At 39.8% G+C, this 16,120-nt stretch overlaps 1 protein-coding gene across 4 annotated transcripts in view; it reads left to right on the top strand.

The window, feature by feature from the left end:
- Positions 1-16,120, top strand: part of mcf2la (mcf.2 cell line derived transforming sequence-like a) — a 233,286-nt gene that overhangs the window by 201,299 nt on the left and 15,867 nt on the right. For all 4 annotated transcript variants that reach the window (XM_060833340.1, XM_060833339.1, XM_060833341.1 and 1 more), the window contains exons 22-24: positions 886-1,107; positions 7,713-7,805; positions 12,941-13,019. In XM_060833340.1, the coding sequence (XP_060689323.1) occupies positions 886-1,107; positions 7,713-7,805; positions 12,941-13,019 (394 nt within the window). The remainder of the gene's footprint in view (positions 1-885; positions 1,108-7,712; positions 7,806-12,940; positions 13,020-16,120) is intronic.

The raw sequence follows: 16,120 nt of genomic DNA on the forward strand, positions 1-16,120 counted from the left end.
TCGGAGTAGTATTATAGAAGAAAAGATAAAAGTTAATTTCGAAGAAGGAGTTGTAAATAGTTGTTAACTATTTTCTGTTATACTTTAAGAAATATACTTAATTTTTACTTTAAATAGTTCTTGGCCTCTTGAATTTTCAGAGTTTACTGCATTGGGTAAATCCTTTCCATGTTGCTGGTATAAATTAAGCAGGAGGGTTTACCCTGTGACATAACAATTGATTGACAAGCTGTTTATACATGAAGGCCAGTTTTATGAAGTTCAAGTAAAGGATTAAATCTGTCGTGTAATCAAACTCATTTGATGCCACGGTCAATAAAGGGGTGGCATGGGGACTTAATGGTTAGCACTGCTGCCTCACAGCACCACCAGCTCAGGTTCAATTCCACCTTTGGACGACCGTCTGTGTGGAGTTTACATATTCTCCCTATGTCTGCATGGGTTTCCTCTGGTTTCCTCCCACAGTCCAAAGATGTGCAGGTTGGGTGGATTGACCCTGCTACATTGTCCGTAGTGTCTAGGAATATGCAGGCTAGGATTAGCCATCGGAAATGCAGAGTTACAGGGATAGGTAAGGGGGAAATAGGTCTGGGTGGGATGCTGTTCAGAGAGTCAGTGTGGACTTGATGGGCTGAATGGCCTGTTTCCACACTGTAGCGATTCTGTGAATTTGTGAACCACATAAGTGGTTTTAAGTTTCATTTGAACAATAATTGATATTAATTAATTGAAACTTCAGGCAGGGAGCTTCGCTTGAACTTAGTTTATACAAGGAGATTAAAAGTTTGAGGATATTAAGTTACTCACATGAACTGGATCATAAAAATTGTATTTGAATAATTTGATGTTTTAAACATGGGGCTTGTGATTTTTCTTTTCTAACAGGGGAATTTAAATGAACTTGGTAAGCTTTTAATGCAAGGTTCATTCAACGTCTGGATAGACCACAAGAAGGGGCATGCAAAAGTCAAAGATTTAGCACGATTCAAACCAATGCAGAGACACCTGTTCCTCCATGAGAAAGCATTGCTTTTTTGCAAGAGAAGAGAAGAAAGTGGGGAAGGGTATGAGAAAGCCCCCTCCTACAGTTATAAGCAGTCTTTGCATGTAAGTAATGTGTACTTAATATGAATAAAGCAACCTTGGTACAGTTTATTTTCCTTTGAATCTATCACTGATTAAGATATCATAACTGAGTTTAAATTGATGCTGCTGTCAAATCTGCTTAACCTTTCACCACACAGAACTGTACTCTTTTGTAAATTTTAGTTTTGTCTGCAAACAAATGATCCTAAACATTGAAATGCCATTATTCTCAATTAAACTCCTTATTATAATGGAACATGTCGATCTGAAATTAAACTGATTACAAGTTTCAAATTTGCAATTATCATTATTTTGCATTTTGTATTTCTTTCTAATACATTTACATTGAACCTTTATAACCTCAAAGTCCTAAAGCAATGTGCAGTGAAAGAAGTAATCTCAAAATTTAGCTACTTTAGTAATGTAATAAATAACAGCCACAGTGCATGTGATGGGGTCATGAAAACAGCAATATGATAATGATCAAATAATTTAATCATTCTGTGTTGAGAGGTGAACATGAGGCAGGACATAAGAGAGTGCATTTTCTTTCATAGTGGCAAGGCTTCTTAGCATCGTCTGAGAGGATGGAGGACACCGTAGTATAATATCTCGTTTATAAAAAAGGCAGCATTGATAATGCACTGTTCCTTTAGTATTGCTGTAAAATATCAGCTTTGACAGTATATTTAAGTTTAGCTTGGGCTTGACTTGAAAGTAAGGAGATAGTAAGTGTGGAGTTGGCATTACCACCCTAGCAGATCAAAGGTAACCGCAAGATCTGACAAGTGCTAAAGCAGGCTGTTTAGAAGACTACTTTGGTTCTCCAAGACTTATCCCACTAGTTTCTTTAAGTTTTAGACCTTCTGATGCTCAGTCTTCATATCCCATCCCTATGCCAATTCATGCCAACCTGTTCCCACACCCACCTTCACAGCCCCCTATGGCCAACCTGATGACAACCTTTGCTAACTCATGCCTCCTTACTCGCACTTTATATCTTTATCTTCTAACTCACCTAATATTCACATGAGTAGACCTCATGAACCATAATGATTGAAGTAAAACAAAGGGCTACATATCTCTCCTAGTCATGAAACCTATTTAAAAATATTTAAAATCTCTTCAAATACTTAATATCCTATGAAAACTGCCTTTTATTCATAACCTCAACAAAGACAACTAATTCTTTAATAAACTGGACTGCAGCAATTCGAGAAGTAATTTGCCATGATATTCTCAAGTTTGCTTAGGGATGAGTAAGAAAAATCGACCCAGTCAGTGAAATCCACATCCCCGGATGAGATTTTAAAAAACGCTCTTTAAGCTATCAATCATACTATGAAATTAGGAACCATTCTGAGATAGGTTATAGATTGTGGGTAGCAGCCAAGCATTTGTTTTGAGAAATTGATAGTCCTTGGGAAAACATCAACAAACATGATTGGAGATGCCAGTGTTGGACTGGTATATACAAAGTTAAAAATCACACTACACCAGATTATAGTCCAACAGGTTTAATTGGAAGCACACTAGCTTTCGGAACGCTGCTCCGACTACCACCTGATGGAGCGACGCTCCGAAAGCTAGTGTGCTTCCAATTAAACCTGTTGGACTATAATCTGGCGTTGTGTGATTATCAACAAACAGCCATTGTAATTGCTAATTAAAAATATTCAAACAATCTGCTTTCACTGTCTTTTCAGGAAGAACATTCCAAAGACTCATTACCCTCTCTTTAAAGATATCTTCCTCTATTTTAAATGGGTAACTCCTTATTTTTAAACAATGACAATTATTACTAGATGCTCCCATATGAGGGAACGAAGTCTCCATGTTGATCCTGTCAAGACCTCTTGGGGTTTTGGACATTTCAATCAAGTTGCCTGTGACTCCATTAATTTCCAGCAGATACGAACCTGATCTGTTCAACCTTTGCTCATCAGACAACTTGACTATTCCAGGCTTTAGTCTGGTAAATCTTGGAATTGCTCAAACCCATTGCCAAGTTAAATTTGCTTTACTTCAACTCTACAGCTATGCCTGAGCTTTGGCCATCTATTTCTATTGTGTTAATGCCATCATTGACTAGTAGAATCATCCTTCCTCTTTTTCCAAGATACCTATCCTAAATATTCAGGCACTAATCCAAGTTATCCTGCAGCTTGAAAGAACTGCAAACCTGTTAGACAATTGCAAATGTGGAGTCTCCTTTCCTGGAGGCCTCTGGGTTTATAATGGCTACCAGACTGTACTTATTTCTGTTGTACTCTGTTCATCACTCTGTTTTGTTTCAAATGTTATGATATGGAGTCATTGCTTTTATCTGTTGTTCTTTTAACATGTAGCCTTGTCGTATGGATTTACTCTTTGATTTTTACTCTGTATTGTTACTATTACAATCTGTTTATCATTTCCCATATTATTTTCTTTCTTTTGCCTCATTTCTGCTCTTTAATTTACCATATTTTCCCAAATTTGACTCCATACCTCCTCTACTTAGTGTAAAATTGTCTCTACTTCGCTGGTTATATGACTGACAAGAATATCAGCCCAGTATGATTCATGGTAAGTTGTGGATCCCAATTTCTCCAACACAGGTGACAGTACCTGACTATCCAGACTCTACAAGTCCCACATCAGTCTGAGCCATTCAGCTATCTAATCCGATTTTCTCCGTACTAATTTACAAATGTCTCAGATTATTAGATTACATTACAGTGTGGAAACAGGCCCTTCGGCCCAAAAAGTCCACACTGACCCGCTGAAGCGCAACCCACCCATACCCCTACATTTACCCCTTACCTAACACTACGGGCAATTTAGCATGGCCAATTCACCTGACCTGCACATCTTTGGACTGTGGGAGGAAAATGGAGCACCCCAAGGAAACCCACGCAGACACGAGGAGAACGTGCAAACTCCACACAGTCAGTAGGGAATTGAACCCGGGTCTCAGGCGCTGTGAGGCAGCAGTGCTAACCACTGTGCCACCGTGCCGCCCACAGTGGAGATTATGACCTTTTAGCCATTTGTTTGTTTGGTGCCTTGCTCCTCATACTAACTATGCAGAACTTCCTGCCTATGTTGTTGGTACGTGCATGGATCAAGATGACCAGATCCTGACCTTGTTGCTGCATGTTCTTCTCCAGCCCTGAGCATATGTCCTGAACTCTGGCACTGGGCAGGCAACACAGGATTTTGGACTTGCATTCTTTGATTTAGAGAAGATTGTCAATCCCTTTGACTATACTATTTGCAAATACCACTACATCCCTTTAACCCATCCGACATGAATGGCTTCCTGCAAAATGCTGATACGGTAATCCAGTCTCAACCCTCACTTGAAAGAATTGCAAATCTGTTGGATGATTGCACATGCTGAATCTCCTTTGCTGGAGGCCTCTGAGTCTCCTTAAATGCTGCAGCTGTGGCACATCACCCATTCTGCCATCCTTAATTTATTTTAATAAACTAATTATTTAATAACATATTTACATTTTTACGTATTAAGCTTACCATCCATTGCTGTACTATTTTGAACTTCAGGAATATCATAGACCTTAGTTACTTACTGGAAACTCATGAAACAACTTGATTCTTCTCATGTAGCAGAGTAAGGACTACACCCTAGGAGCTGAAAAGTTAGAATAAACTAAAGAGCAGTACACTTCTTTCACTTTGCCCTAACTCCCATATTTTCAAAACTGTTGTAAGTCACACACAAATGCATTGGTTCATTTGAGTTAGCTGTCTGTATTAAATGCTCCTTACAAACTAGGCCTGGCTGACCTAGTTACAGAGGAACTGTTCAGCTGTTCCTTTAATCAAATAAGTACAATGGCTCATCAAGCAGAGACCTTGTTAAATTTTTACATAAAGGTGGAATTATAATTTAAATTGGGTAAAAACAATGACTGCAGATGCTGGAAACCAGATTCTGGATCAGTGGTGCTGGAAGAGCACAGCAGTTCAGGCATCATCCAAAGTGCAGCGAAATGTACGTTTCGGGCAAAAGCCCTTCATCAGGAATAAAGGCAGTGAGCCTGAAGCGTGGAGAGATAAACTCGAGGAGGGTGGGGGTGGGAGAAAGTAGCATAGAGTACAATGGGTGAATGGGGGAGGGGATGAAGGTGATAGGTCAGGGAGGAGAGGGTGGAGTGGATAGGTGGAAAAGGAGTTAGGCAGGTAGGACAAGTCCGGACAAGTCATGGGGACAGTGCTGAGCTGGAAGTTTGAAACTAGGGTGAGGTGGGGGAAGGGGAAAAGAGGAAACTGTTGAAGTCCACATTGATGCCCTGGGGTTGAAGTGTTCCGAGGCAGAAGATGAGGCGTTCTTCCTCCAGGCGTCTGGTGGTGAGGGAGCGGCGGTGAAGCAGGCCCAGGACCTCCATGTCCTCGGCAGTGTGGGAGGGGGAGTTGAAATGTTGGGCCACGGGGCGATGTGGTTGATTGGTGTGGGTGTCCCAGAGATATTCCCTAAAGCGCTCTGCTAGGAGGCGTCCAGTCTCCCCAATGTAGAGGAGACCGCATCCGGAGCAACGGATACAATAAATGATATTAGTGGATGTGCAGGTAAAACTTTGATGGATGTGGAAGGCTCCTTTAGGGCCTTGGATTAAGGTGAGAGAGAAGGTGTGTGGGCACAGGTTTTACAGTTCCTGCGGTGGCAGGGGAAAGTGCCAGGATGGGAGGGTGGGTTGTAGGGGGGCGTGGACCTGACCATGTAGTCACGGAGGGAACAGTATTTGTGGAAGGCGGAAAGGGGTGGGGAGGGAAATATATCCCTGCTGGTGCGGTAGTTTTGGAGGTGGCGGAAATGTCGGCGGATGATTTGGTTTATGCGAAGGTTTGTAGGGTGGAAGGTGAGCACTAGGGGCGTTCTGTCCTTGTTACGGTTGGAGGGGTGGGGTCTGAAGGCGGTGGTGCGGGATGTGGACGAGATACGTTGGAGGGCATCTTTAACTACGTGGGAAGGGAAATTGTGGTCTCTAAAGAAGGAGGCCATCTGGTGTGTTCTATGGTGGAACTGGTCCTCCTGGGAGCAGATACGGCGGAGGTGGAGGAATTGGGAATACAGGATGGCATTTTTGCAAGAGGTAGGGTGGGAAGAGGTGTAATCCAGGTAGCTGTGGGAGTCGGTGGGTTTGTAAAAAATGTCAGTGTCAAGTCGGTCGTCATTAATGGAGATGGAGAGGTCCAGGAAGGGGAGGGAGGTGTCAGAGATGGTCCAGGTAAATTTAAGGTCAGGATGGAATGTGTTGGTGAAGTTGATGAATTGCTCCTCACGGGAGCACAAGATGGCACCAATGCAGTCATCAATGTAGCGGAGGAAGAGGTGGGGAGTGGTGCCGGTATAATTACAGAAGATCAACTGTTCTACGTAGCCAACAAAGAGACAGGCATACCTGGGGCCCAATTATAATTTAAATTGTAGATCACTGTTAAATGCTAAATGGAAACAAAATGTGATTGATAGAAAAAGACTACATCTCTTTTACCCATCAACTGCGAGTATTAAGTCCTTCAAAGCACTAGTTTCTTCTCCTTTTAAAAAAAAATTCTGGCTTCTACGTGACAGGTTAAAGCTGTTACTACAATGAAACTAAGGTTTTAATGAATTAAGCACTTCACATGGCACTGCAGAGTTCTTTCCAGAGTTCTCAGGAATGGATAACTTTGATCTCGTGAGCAATAGTGTATATTCCTGTAGTTTGCAAGAGCAGATTATACCATTATCAAGGCTTTGGAATGTTAGCATTTCCACGTTCAAGTATTTGGATACCTACTGTCACACATTCTCCCTAAAACATGTTTAGTATAAGAGCTTGGCAATATGTTATTAATTTCTATTCAGAGTGACTTCAAAGTCTTTTCCATAATGAATAGTTATTAAATCTGTAATGAATAAACAAAACATTTTACGATGAATACAGTTTCAAACTTAGAAGAGGGACATTTGAAAGCCTGCATCATCATTTAATTATTATTATTAATATATTCTGCTGGCAAGATCAGCATTTATTACACATCCACAATTCTCCTTGAGAATGTGATCATGAGTTGACTACTTGAACTATCTGGTGGAGATATGCAGTAACAATGCTGTTAGGAATGAGTTTTCAGAATTTTGATCCAGCAACAGTGAAGGAATGGTGATAGAATTTCATGTCAATTTGTTTATGACTTGGAAAAGAACTTCCAAGAATTATGCTGTCACCAAATATTTGCTGCCCTCAACCTGCTAAGTGGTATAAGTGAAGAGTTTGGAAGATATCGTTGAAGGAGCTTTGACGAGTTGCTGCAGTGCATCTTGTGGATGAAATGCACTGCTCCCACAGGTTTTAGAGGGACTGACAGTTTAGATGATTGACCGCTGATTTACACAGAGCTGATAATTCTATATGGGGTAAATTGTCAGTATATTGAAGATACAGTTGGATTATACCTGGATAAACATTTTAATGCAGCTATGTATGCAATATTATATCCTGAAGACTAAGTCCAGTTAGATTAATCTCATCATTCTATACCAGTCCCATAAATTCTATGGTTGTAGTTTGTAAAAAAAAGCCTTGGTGTTTGTAGAAACATCTGGACATAACTGTTTTTTTTCTATTTTGCAGATGACCACTGTTGGTATCACTGAGAATGTTAAGGGAGATAACAAGAAGTTTGAAATTTGGTACAATGCAAGGGAAGAGGTTTACATAGTACAGGTAAGTGTGAACGAAAGATCAAAAACCATGCAGACATTAAAAGGCAAATCCATTGATTCAATGGTACATTTACATCATCTCATTCAATTCCCTTCTTTGGAATAGTGCAGCATTGTTGACACTCTTGACAACACTAGCTCTTCACTATTTAAATAAAGCATTGGGTTAAGAAGCAAAAAAAACTCTCACTAAGGAGCAAGATCAGTGTGAGAGAGATTTCACCCGAGTTAGACAATGGCCAAAGGAACATATATTGAAATTCAATTCACAGTGGATATTTGGAGAGTAAATCTTTTTCAAGTTCAATTTTAGATCAAGAGTCAGATTCTTACCTAGAACTAACAGACTTTGAGGTAAAATAACTAGGTTAACAGATAGCTGCTAATAGGTGGTTAGAAGATATCTGTTACTGAAACCTTTACCTTAAGAAACCCTTCAGCTTCCTTGCAGCAGGAAGCTAAATTCCAGATAAGACTCTGAGACAACTCTAAGAAAGAAAAGAAATTTCCAAACAACAGTTGGCATGGAACGTTGTCAATATGAGGAAGACTTTGCTGAAGTAGTATATCTTAGATTTTGATTCAGAGTAGGAAAGTAGTCCTTTAAACTGGTTTGCTGTGAAAAGTAAGTATGGAAGGTGGGTTAGAGATTTTCTGCATCTATTTTTCCTCTGTTTTCAGGATTTGATATCTGGTTCAGCAGTAGGAGCAGGAATATTAGTATTTGGTATTGATAGAAACAGTAAGCTTTATCATTGTTGTAAATATTACATTGTTTCATCACTATTTCAAAATTTACTAGTAGTGGTGAAACACCAGAACAAACATTCAAGGGTAGGCTACTTGGCCCTTCAAATCTGTTCCATTATTCAATAAGGTCATCACTGATCTGATTTTAATGTCAACAGCTCATTCATGCATAGCCCCGATAATCTTTCATCCCCTTGGTAATAAAGAAACTATCTAGCTCTGCGTTAAGATACTTATAGATTGTGCATCTGCTGTCTTTTGAGGAAAGGAATTCCAATGTTTCACAACTCAAAGAAAAAAAATCTGCAGCAAGTGTTTGTAGATGTGGGAACTTTGGCTCAGTTATTGAGGTGGAGGCTGAACTGTAGACACAATGACTGATCATACAAGAGTGATATTACCTCTACATTTTATTGCAGAAAACAGGATCTTCTGATTTAGTCAGAGTCGGGTGGTGTTGCTGCAAGTGAGGAAGAAAAGGGGACCCAGGGACAGGAGTACAGCAACCTCATTTGTCCAAAAGGCCTGAGGTTTTCTCAAGTTGTTTGGATTAGAGTAAGTGCTGCAGAGTGGATCTGCTAACTTGCCATTCAGTGCAGTACAGGAAGCCTCTTAAGTGAAAGGCGTAAGAAGGAATGTAGTAGCTGGAGAGGATAGTATAGTGTGAGTAGGTCAAAGGGTATTTTTCACTTACCCGCATTGTGACTGGAAGCCTGTTTCCAGTGACGTTCCATAGCATTTAGTGCTGGGTTGGTTGCTGTATGTTATGTCTATTAATGATCGAGACATGAATGCAGGAGGTTTGATCAGTAAGTTTGCAGGTGACACAAAAATTGGTGATGTGGTAAAAAGCAAGGAGGAAAGCCTTAGACAACTGGATAAAATAGATAAATGATCAGATGGGTTGAACACTGGGAAATGAAATGTAATCCTGAAAAATGTGAGGTAATTCATTTTGACAGCACTAACAAGCCAAGGGAATACATGTTGAAAGGTAGGAAATACAGAAGATCAGATCTTTGAAGATAGCAAAGGCGGTTAAGATGGTCCAGGGGAGACCTGACTTTATCAGTCAAGGCATTAAATATAAGAACAAGGAGGTTATAGTGGAACTGTATATAATGTTGGTTGAGCCACAACTAGAGTATTGTGTGTAGCTCTGGTCATCATACCAAAGGAAGAATGTGACACAGGCACCAGAACTGGGGAAAGTGGGATCTCTACATTTGGACAGTCAAGACCTGAACTATACTGCAACTGGTGTTATTGTGAGCCTCACAATTATATAAATAGAAAGGGCTTTAAACTTGTCCAGCAGAGTGATGGGTCAAAGTTAGTTATTGTAACAAGTCAGGGCAGGAGGGCAAAATGTTAAATGAAGGTACAAGAAAGGCAGGACCACAGTAGGCAAAGAAAAAAAACCTAAGAGTATACCAATATTTCAGACTAGTTGCCACAAGAATGACAAAAAAAATCCAAAATCAAAGATTCTGTACCTGAATGAGTAAGACATTCATAACAAGTTAAGAAATTAATAGTGCACATTGAAAGAAATAACTATAATCTGATAGCCATTTTGGAGGTTTGGCTGCAGGATAACAAAAATTGGAATCTGAATATTAGTGGCTATATGACATTCAAGAAGAATTGGTAGCTAGGTAAAGGTGGGAGGGGTGACGTTCCAAATCATTGTATTGGTGCAATAATTAGAGATGACCTTAGTTTCGGCAATCAAGTTGAGAGTCTATTTTGGGTGAAGATGAGGAATACTAAGGAAAATAAATTACTTGGGTTGGTTCACAGGTTCATGAACAGTAACCGTTTTTAGCATAAATCTCACCAGACCAACATTGGGTGCTTGTGGTAAAGGCACGTGAATAATTATGGGCTATTTTAATTTATATATAAACTACAAAAATTAGATTGCTAATAATCGCCCTGGTGATGAGTTATTAGAATGCTTTTGTTTCAAGATGGTTTCTTCCAGCAGCACTTTTGATATCAACGAGAGCAAGCAATAATAGGCATAGTATTGTGTAATCTGACAGTGTCAATTAATGGACTCCGAGTAAAGGCACCTCGAGACAGCAGTGATCATAATATGATTGAAGTTTACTTCCAGTTTGAAAGGCAGAACAGTGGTTCTAAAATTAGTATTTTACATTTAAAAAGAACGACTATGTGGGCATGAAAGCTGAAGTGAATTGAGATATATCTGCCACTCCTTCTTTTCTGATCTTTAAAGGGATGTTAGAGTGTTCAGAATAAGTACATTCCTACAATAAAGAAAAATTCCAAGGGGATAACCCACCATGGTAAACCCAAGGTTGGATGAAGGAAGGAAGGAACTGGGTGAAATCACTAAGGAAGTGGTACTGAGCAAATTGATGGATATGTAGGTGGATAGGTCTCCAGGTCCTGAGGAACTTTGTCCTAGGGCCTTTAAGTAGGTGGCGAATGAGATGATAGATGGGTTGGTGTTAATTTTCCTGAATTTGTTAGATACTGGAAAGATTCCTTAAGTATGAATGACAGCAAGCAATACCCCTGTACTCAAGGAGGAAGGGAGATAGAAAGACATCAATACTACGTTTCAAGAAAGCACACTAATGCCTCTACTTGCTCAGAGGCTAAGGAAATTCAGTGTGTCTACACTGATTCTTACCAATTTTTATAGATGCACCATAGAAAGCATCCTATCCAGATGTATCACAGCTTGGTATGGCAACTGCTCTGCCCAAGACCTCAAGAAATTGCAGACAGTATTGGAAATGCAGCCTAGACAAAATCTGCTTTCTTTCCACTGATTTGGTCTATACTTCCCGCTGCCTCAGGAAAACAACCAATAATCAAAGCTCAACCCCATCCCAGTTATACTCTCTTCCACCCTCTTCCATCAGGCAGAAGATACAAAAGTTTGAAAACATGTATCAACAGATTTAAGAACAGCTTCTTCCCTGCAGTTATTAGACTTATGAATGGATCGCTCATATATTCGACTTAATCTATCTCTGCACCTTCTCTGTAGCGATAACACGGTATCCTACATTCTGTTCTATTACCCTGATATACTTATGTAAGGTAAGAATTGTCTGGTTAGCATACAAAACAATACTTTTCACTCCATCTCAGCAGATGTGACAATAATAAATTAAATAAAATCCAACAGCAAACTACAGCTTAGTTAGCTTGACATCCATGGCGGGGAAGTCATTAGAGTCAATTGTTACAACTGGGCACTTGGGGAAAAAAACTCAGGAAGGGATTATTGTCATTAAGGCAGAAAGATAAATTTTTGTTAGCCAAGGATCTATTTTGTTAGCCAATTGTAGAAGATAACTAGATCAGCTATGATCTTATTGAATGGCGGAGCCCAATGGTATATTTTCTCCTGATTTGTATGTTCATTGAGCCCACATTTCCGCTCATTGAGCCCACATTTCCGCTCATTGAGTGTCTTTCCATTTACTATGAATGCATCCACAGATATTTGTTAACACACTCCCTACCAAAATTTACTAGGTCTACAAGAAGGTGCATAATTTACATGGGCAGTTAAGTCCACTTTGGGCACCATGTTAGTCCTTGGCCATATCATACCTCATGGAAATTTATTCAGCAGCATGCCTGGTTATTGTGAAGTGGGTTTTCTTCAGATTTGCCACTCTTCCTCTTCAACAATGAGATCAATTTGACTGGCTATTTGCTGGCTATATGCTACCTTGGATCACATACACCCTGACTAAATCTATTATATCTCAACTGTTTTGGTATAGTGGCCACTAGTTTGTTGAATTTCATGTTCAATTGGAGAAACTTTTGACGTTCCAGTGGCTCTGCTTCTGCCATATGATTTGCATATAGATGTGGGTTTAAAGGTTACCAGACATTAAAGAAATTCTCAGTGACAGTGAAGAACCAAGGCAATTAATTTTGACCCATTTCTTGTTTGCTTAGTTTCTTTCAAAAGTATGATAGTTGAGTCTGAATCACCATGTATTGTCCTGTATGACCAACAAAGTTTAGAATCTTCAGTCCTTGAAGTTATAACAGTGGCAGCCTTAGTCATGATATAAAGCTACAAAAAAAACATTTTACTAAATAATTCACGTGTTAGGAGACAAATATATCAAAAGGAACGAGACTTCATTTTAACACCATACTTTTGACATTTTACAAATAAAAGGACAAATGTAATTTTCACCTCTTTTGATGCTGGCCTATCTCAGAATTAAGCGATTTGAATGCTCCACTGCCTCTTTAAGTGATGGAATAGCATTTAATGATTATACAGAGGGGATAATAACTTCATTGCAATAACCCTGAAGTTCTCTGAAATTGCAATATATATTTGCAAGATGTAAGAATGCACTTATCTTTCATTAGGCAGCAACACATGAAATCAAAAATATATGGGTAAATGAAATACGAAAAGTCCTAACAAGTCAACTGGAAGCTCGTAGAGGTAAGGAACATCTATGTATTACTGGGCGCAAGCTATGTGTGGGTAAGGCCATTCTGTGTTAGGTTGCTGGTACATTTATGTTAAAAAAAAATGAAGATAAGTATTTAATGGCAATGCTTTTCCAGTTGTAAAAATATGAGAAAATGTAGAAATTTAGAAAACTTAGTTGCACCATAAGAGATATTATGATCCTTTTCAGGTGGATGGTACTTATTGCAGGACTCCATATTACTGCTGACTGCTGGTATTGAGGAATTATGAATTTTCTTCTTTTGTTGAGTTAGACACAAAGAACAAGGCATGATGCAGTTTCCATCCATTTCAGTGCTTTGACTGTCCTTTCTCAATGTGTGCTGTATTGGTGCATAGATATTGGGCATTGGGTTTAGAATTTATGAGATCATCTTGTTCCTACAGTTGGGGTCATTGGATCAGTTAGATGCAGTTACCCAAGGAAACTGCCACAGGCAGAACTTGGCCTTGATATAGCTTGTATCAGTGCAACCTGCTGATGCAGTAACCTATGGTTAGTTATTTACTAATTTATTGAGCATTTGATTTCTTTACTTAGTGTGTACATACACACTCTAAGTACATACGTGATAAACTCCAGTTTAAAACTTTACTTACGATACATATTTTAAATAAAATATTATGCCCACATCAGAGTTAATATTGCTATCATGAATATCTCTGATACCTATAATGACGATTATATAATAAATCAGACCAAACTGACTGTAAAGTGAATTGGAGTGATGTTATCTCTCATTTCCCTGTTTCCCCAATGTCAGATCATAGAATCCGTATGGTGCAGAAAGAGGCCATATGGCCCATCAAGTCTACACTGACACTCTAAAGAGCATTCCACCCTATCCAATCCCTGTAACCCCACACAGGGTTTTTACTATGGCTACTCCACCTAATCTGCAAATCCCTGGACACTACTGGGCAATTTAGGACAAAAGAGTAACAAGGGCGAGAATAGGGCTCCTTATAAAGATCAGCAAGGCCGCGTATATGTGAAACCACAGGAGATGGAGGAGATACTGAATCAGTATTTTGCATCAGTTTTTACTATGGAGAACTTGGCCTTGTAGAAATTTAGTGATAGCCTTCACTGCTTTCTGGACAAGAGAACTCCTTAGATCACAATCTTCTGAGAGAAAAGGAAATCTGCTCATCTCAGACTAAAAAGGGAGATCTCTTGTTCTTATTTTGAGTATTGTCATTCCAGAGTCCCCCAAAGGAGCAAATACCCTCCACATCCAACTATTAAGCTTGCTGAGGATCTTGTTATGCTTAAATGATATCATTGAAGTCTAGAATAATGAGCATAAGCCCAACCTATTCAACCTTCCTTTAAAAGATAATCACTTCATCACAACAATGAGACAGAAAAACCCTGTCGCAATTGCTTCTAATGCTTTGTTAAATATGTAGACTACATAAAACTCCAGATGTGGTCATGTCAAATTGTGTACACCTACAGTAAAACTTTGCTACTTCTCTATTCCACTTACCTTGCAATAAACACCAACATTCTATTTGCCTTCCTAATCACTTGCTGAAGCTGCAGACTGACCTTTTGTGATACATGTACCAGGGCATCCAGATCCCTTTGTAACATTAGGTTCTGCAATCCAATCAAATCATATCGTGTTTATCTATTTGTAGTGATTGGAATCTGGTGGATCTCATTGACTGGGATGGTTGGCCCAGGTAAACAACCCCACTCAATCAGGAAGTCAGATCTAAATAGGAGATTCAGACAGACTCCTGACTTCAGGGACTGACTCTGAACTGGCTGATTATAGCCAGTGTACTGTGCACATGTAAATAAAGGATGACACAGCGAAAGGGGCAACGGCCTCTGTGCAGTTATTTCAATGTCAACGGGAGAAAACAATACGTGCCTGAAGAACATTTGAGTTGGGGTAAGCATTTCTGGTGTCATGCCTTTATTTGGAAAGCTTGACTTGTTCAATCCTGCTGTTGAAGACTTGGCACAGTATGTGGTTAGAATACAATTTTTTGCCTGGGCAAATGGTATTGGGGCTGATGAAGAGCAATGAGCGCTCCTTCTCACTGCCTGCAGACCTGCCGCATTTTTGCTTATTAGGGGCTTAACTTTCCCAGAGGCTGCAGACAGTAAAACCTTCCAAGAGTTGATGGGTTTGGTTAAGGAATATTATGACCTCAAACGACCTCTAACTCTGAGATGCAATTGCTTTTATTTGGCTGTTTGAGAACAAGGAGAATCTGAATCGGTATCTATGACTAGGTTAAAACAACTGAAAGAGGTGGATGACTTTGGGTTAACCCTGAATGAAATGCTGAAAGACTGTTTGGTATGTGGGATTAGTGATGTAATCATGCACAAGAACCTATCAGCTGAAATCCAACTGGACTTCAAACAGGCATTACAACTGGCGTCGTCATTAGAAAACACAGCAAGTAGAATGTGGAAACTACAGGGCATCCCAATGGAAGTGGACACCCTTACCTGTCTGACTTAGCTTGGAGAACACAACTTGAGCGTAGGCAATTTCAGAGTCTCATGCAGGGTATTTTGTGAGCAAGGGGACCTAGCAAGGGTGCCTCAGCTAAATGGCTAAAATCTTCTTCAGGATATAGGCCGACAAGCCATAGTAGTTACTATCAGGTTCACAAAAGAAAAGGAGCCCCATAAGGCCAGATTTGAGTAAGAGAACTTGCAGTCTGGTGTCCAAGAGAGTACCATCCCTGCAAGTCCACCTACATATTAGGTGGAAGAGTTAAATTGCTTAGCAACATCCAAATTACAACAAATTAAAATGAATGGCTGGTTGAACGGTCACCTGTTTCTTATGGGGGTCACTACTGGCACAACTGCATCGGAGGTTGTGCAAACTGTTTTAACAAGATTTGCTCTGGACTCCAAGTTCATGCAAGACGTCAGCCAATCTGAGAACGGGGGATCTGTTACAGATGAAGGGTATAACTTTGGTTCTGATCTCCTATGAAAAGCAGTTGGTGCTATTACCACAGATTGCAGTAAGATGCTTGGCCCAAGCTCATTGGGGTGGAATTGGTTGAAAAACATTCACCTTGATTGGCTC

Source organism: Hemiscyllium ocellatum, chromosome 12 (genome assembly GCF_020745735.1).
Source record: "Hemiscyllium ocellatum isolate sHemOce1 chromosome 12, sHemOce1.pat.X.cur, whole genome shotgun sequence".
Lineage (NCBI taxonomy): Eukaryota > Metazoa > Chordata > Chondrichthyes > Orectolobiformes > Hemiscylliidae > Hemiscyllium > Hemiscyllium ocellatum.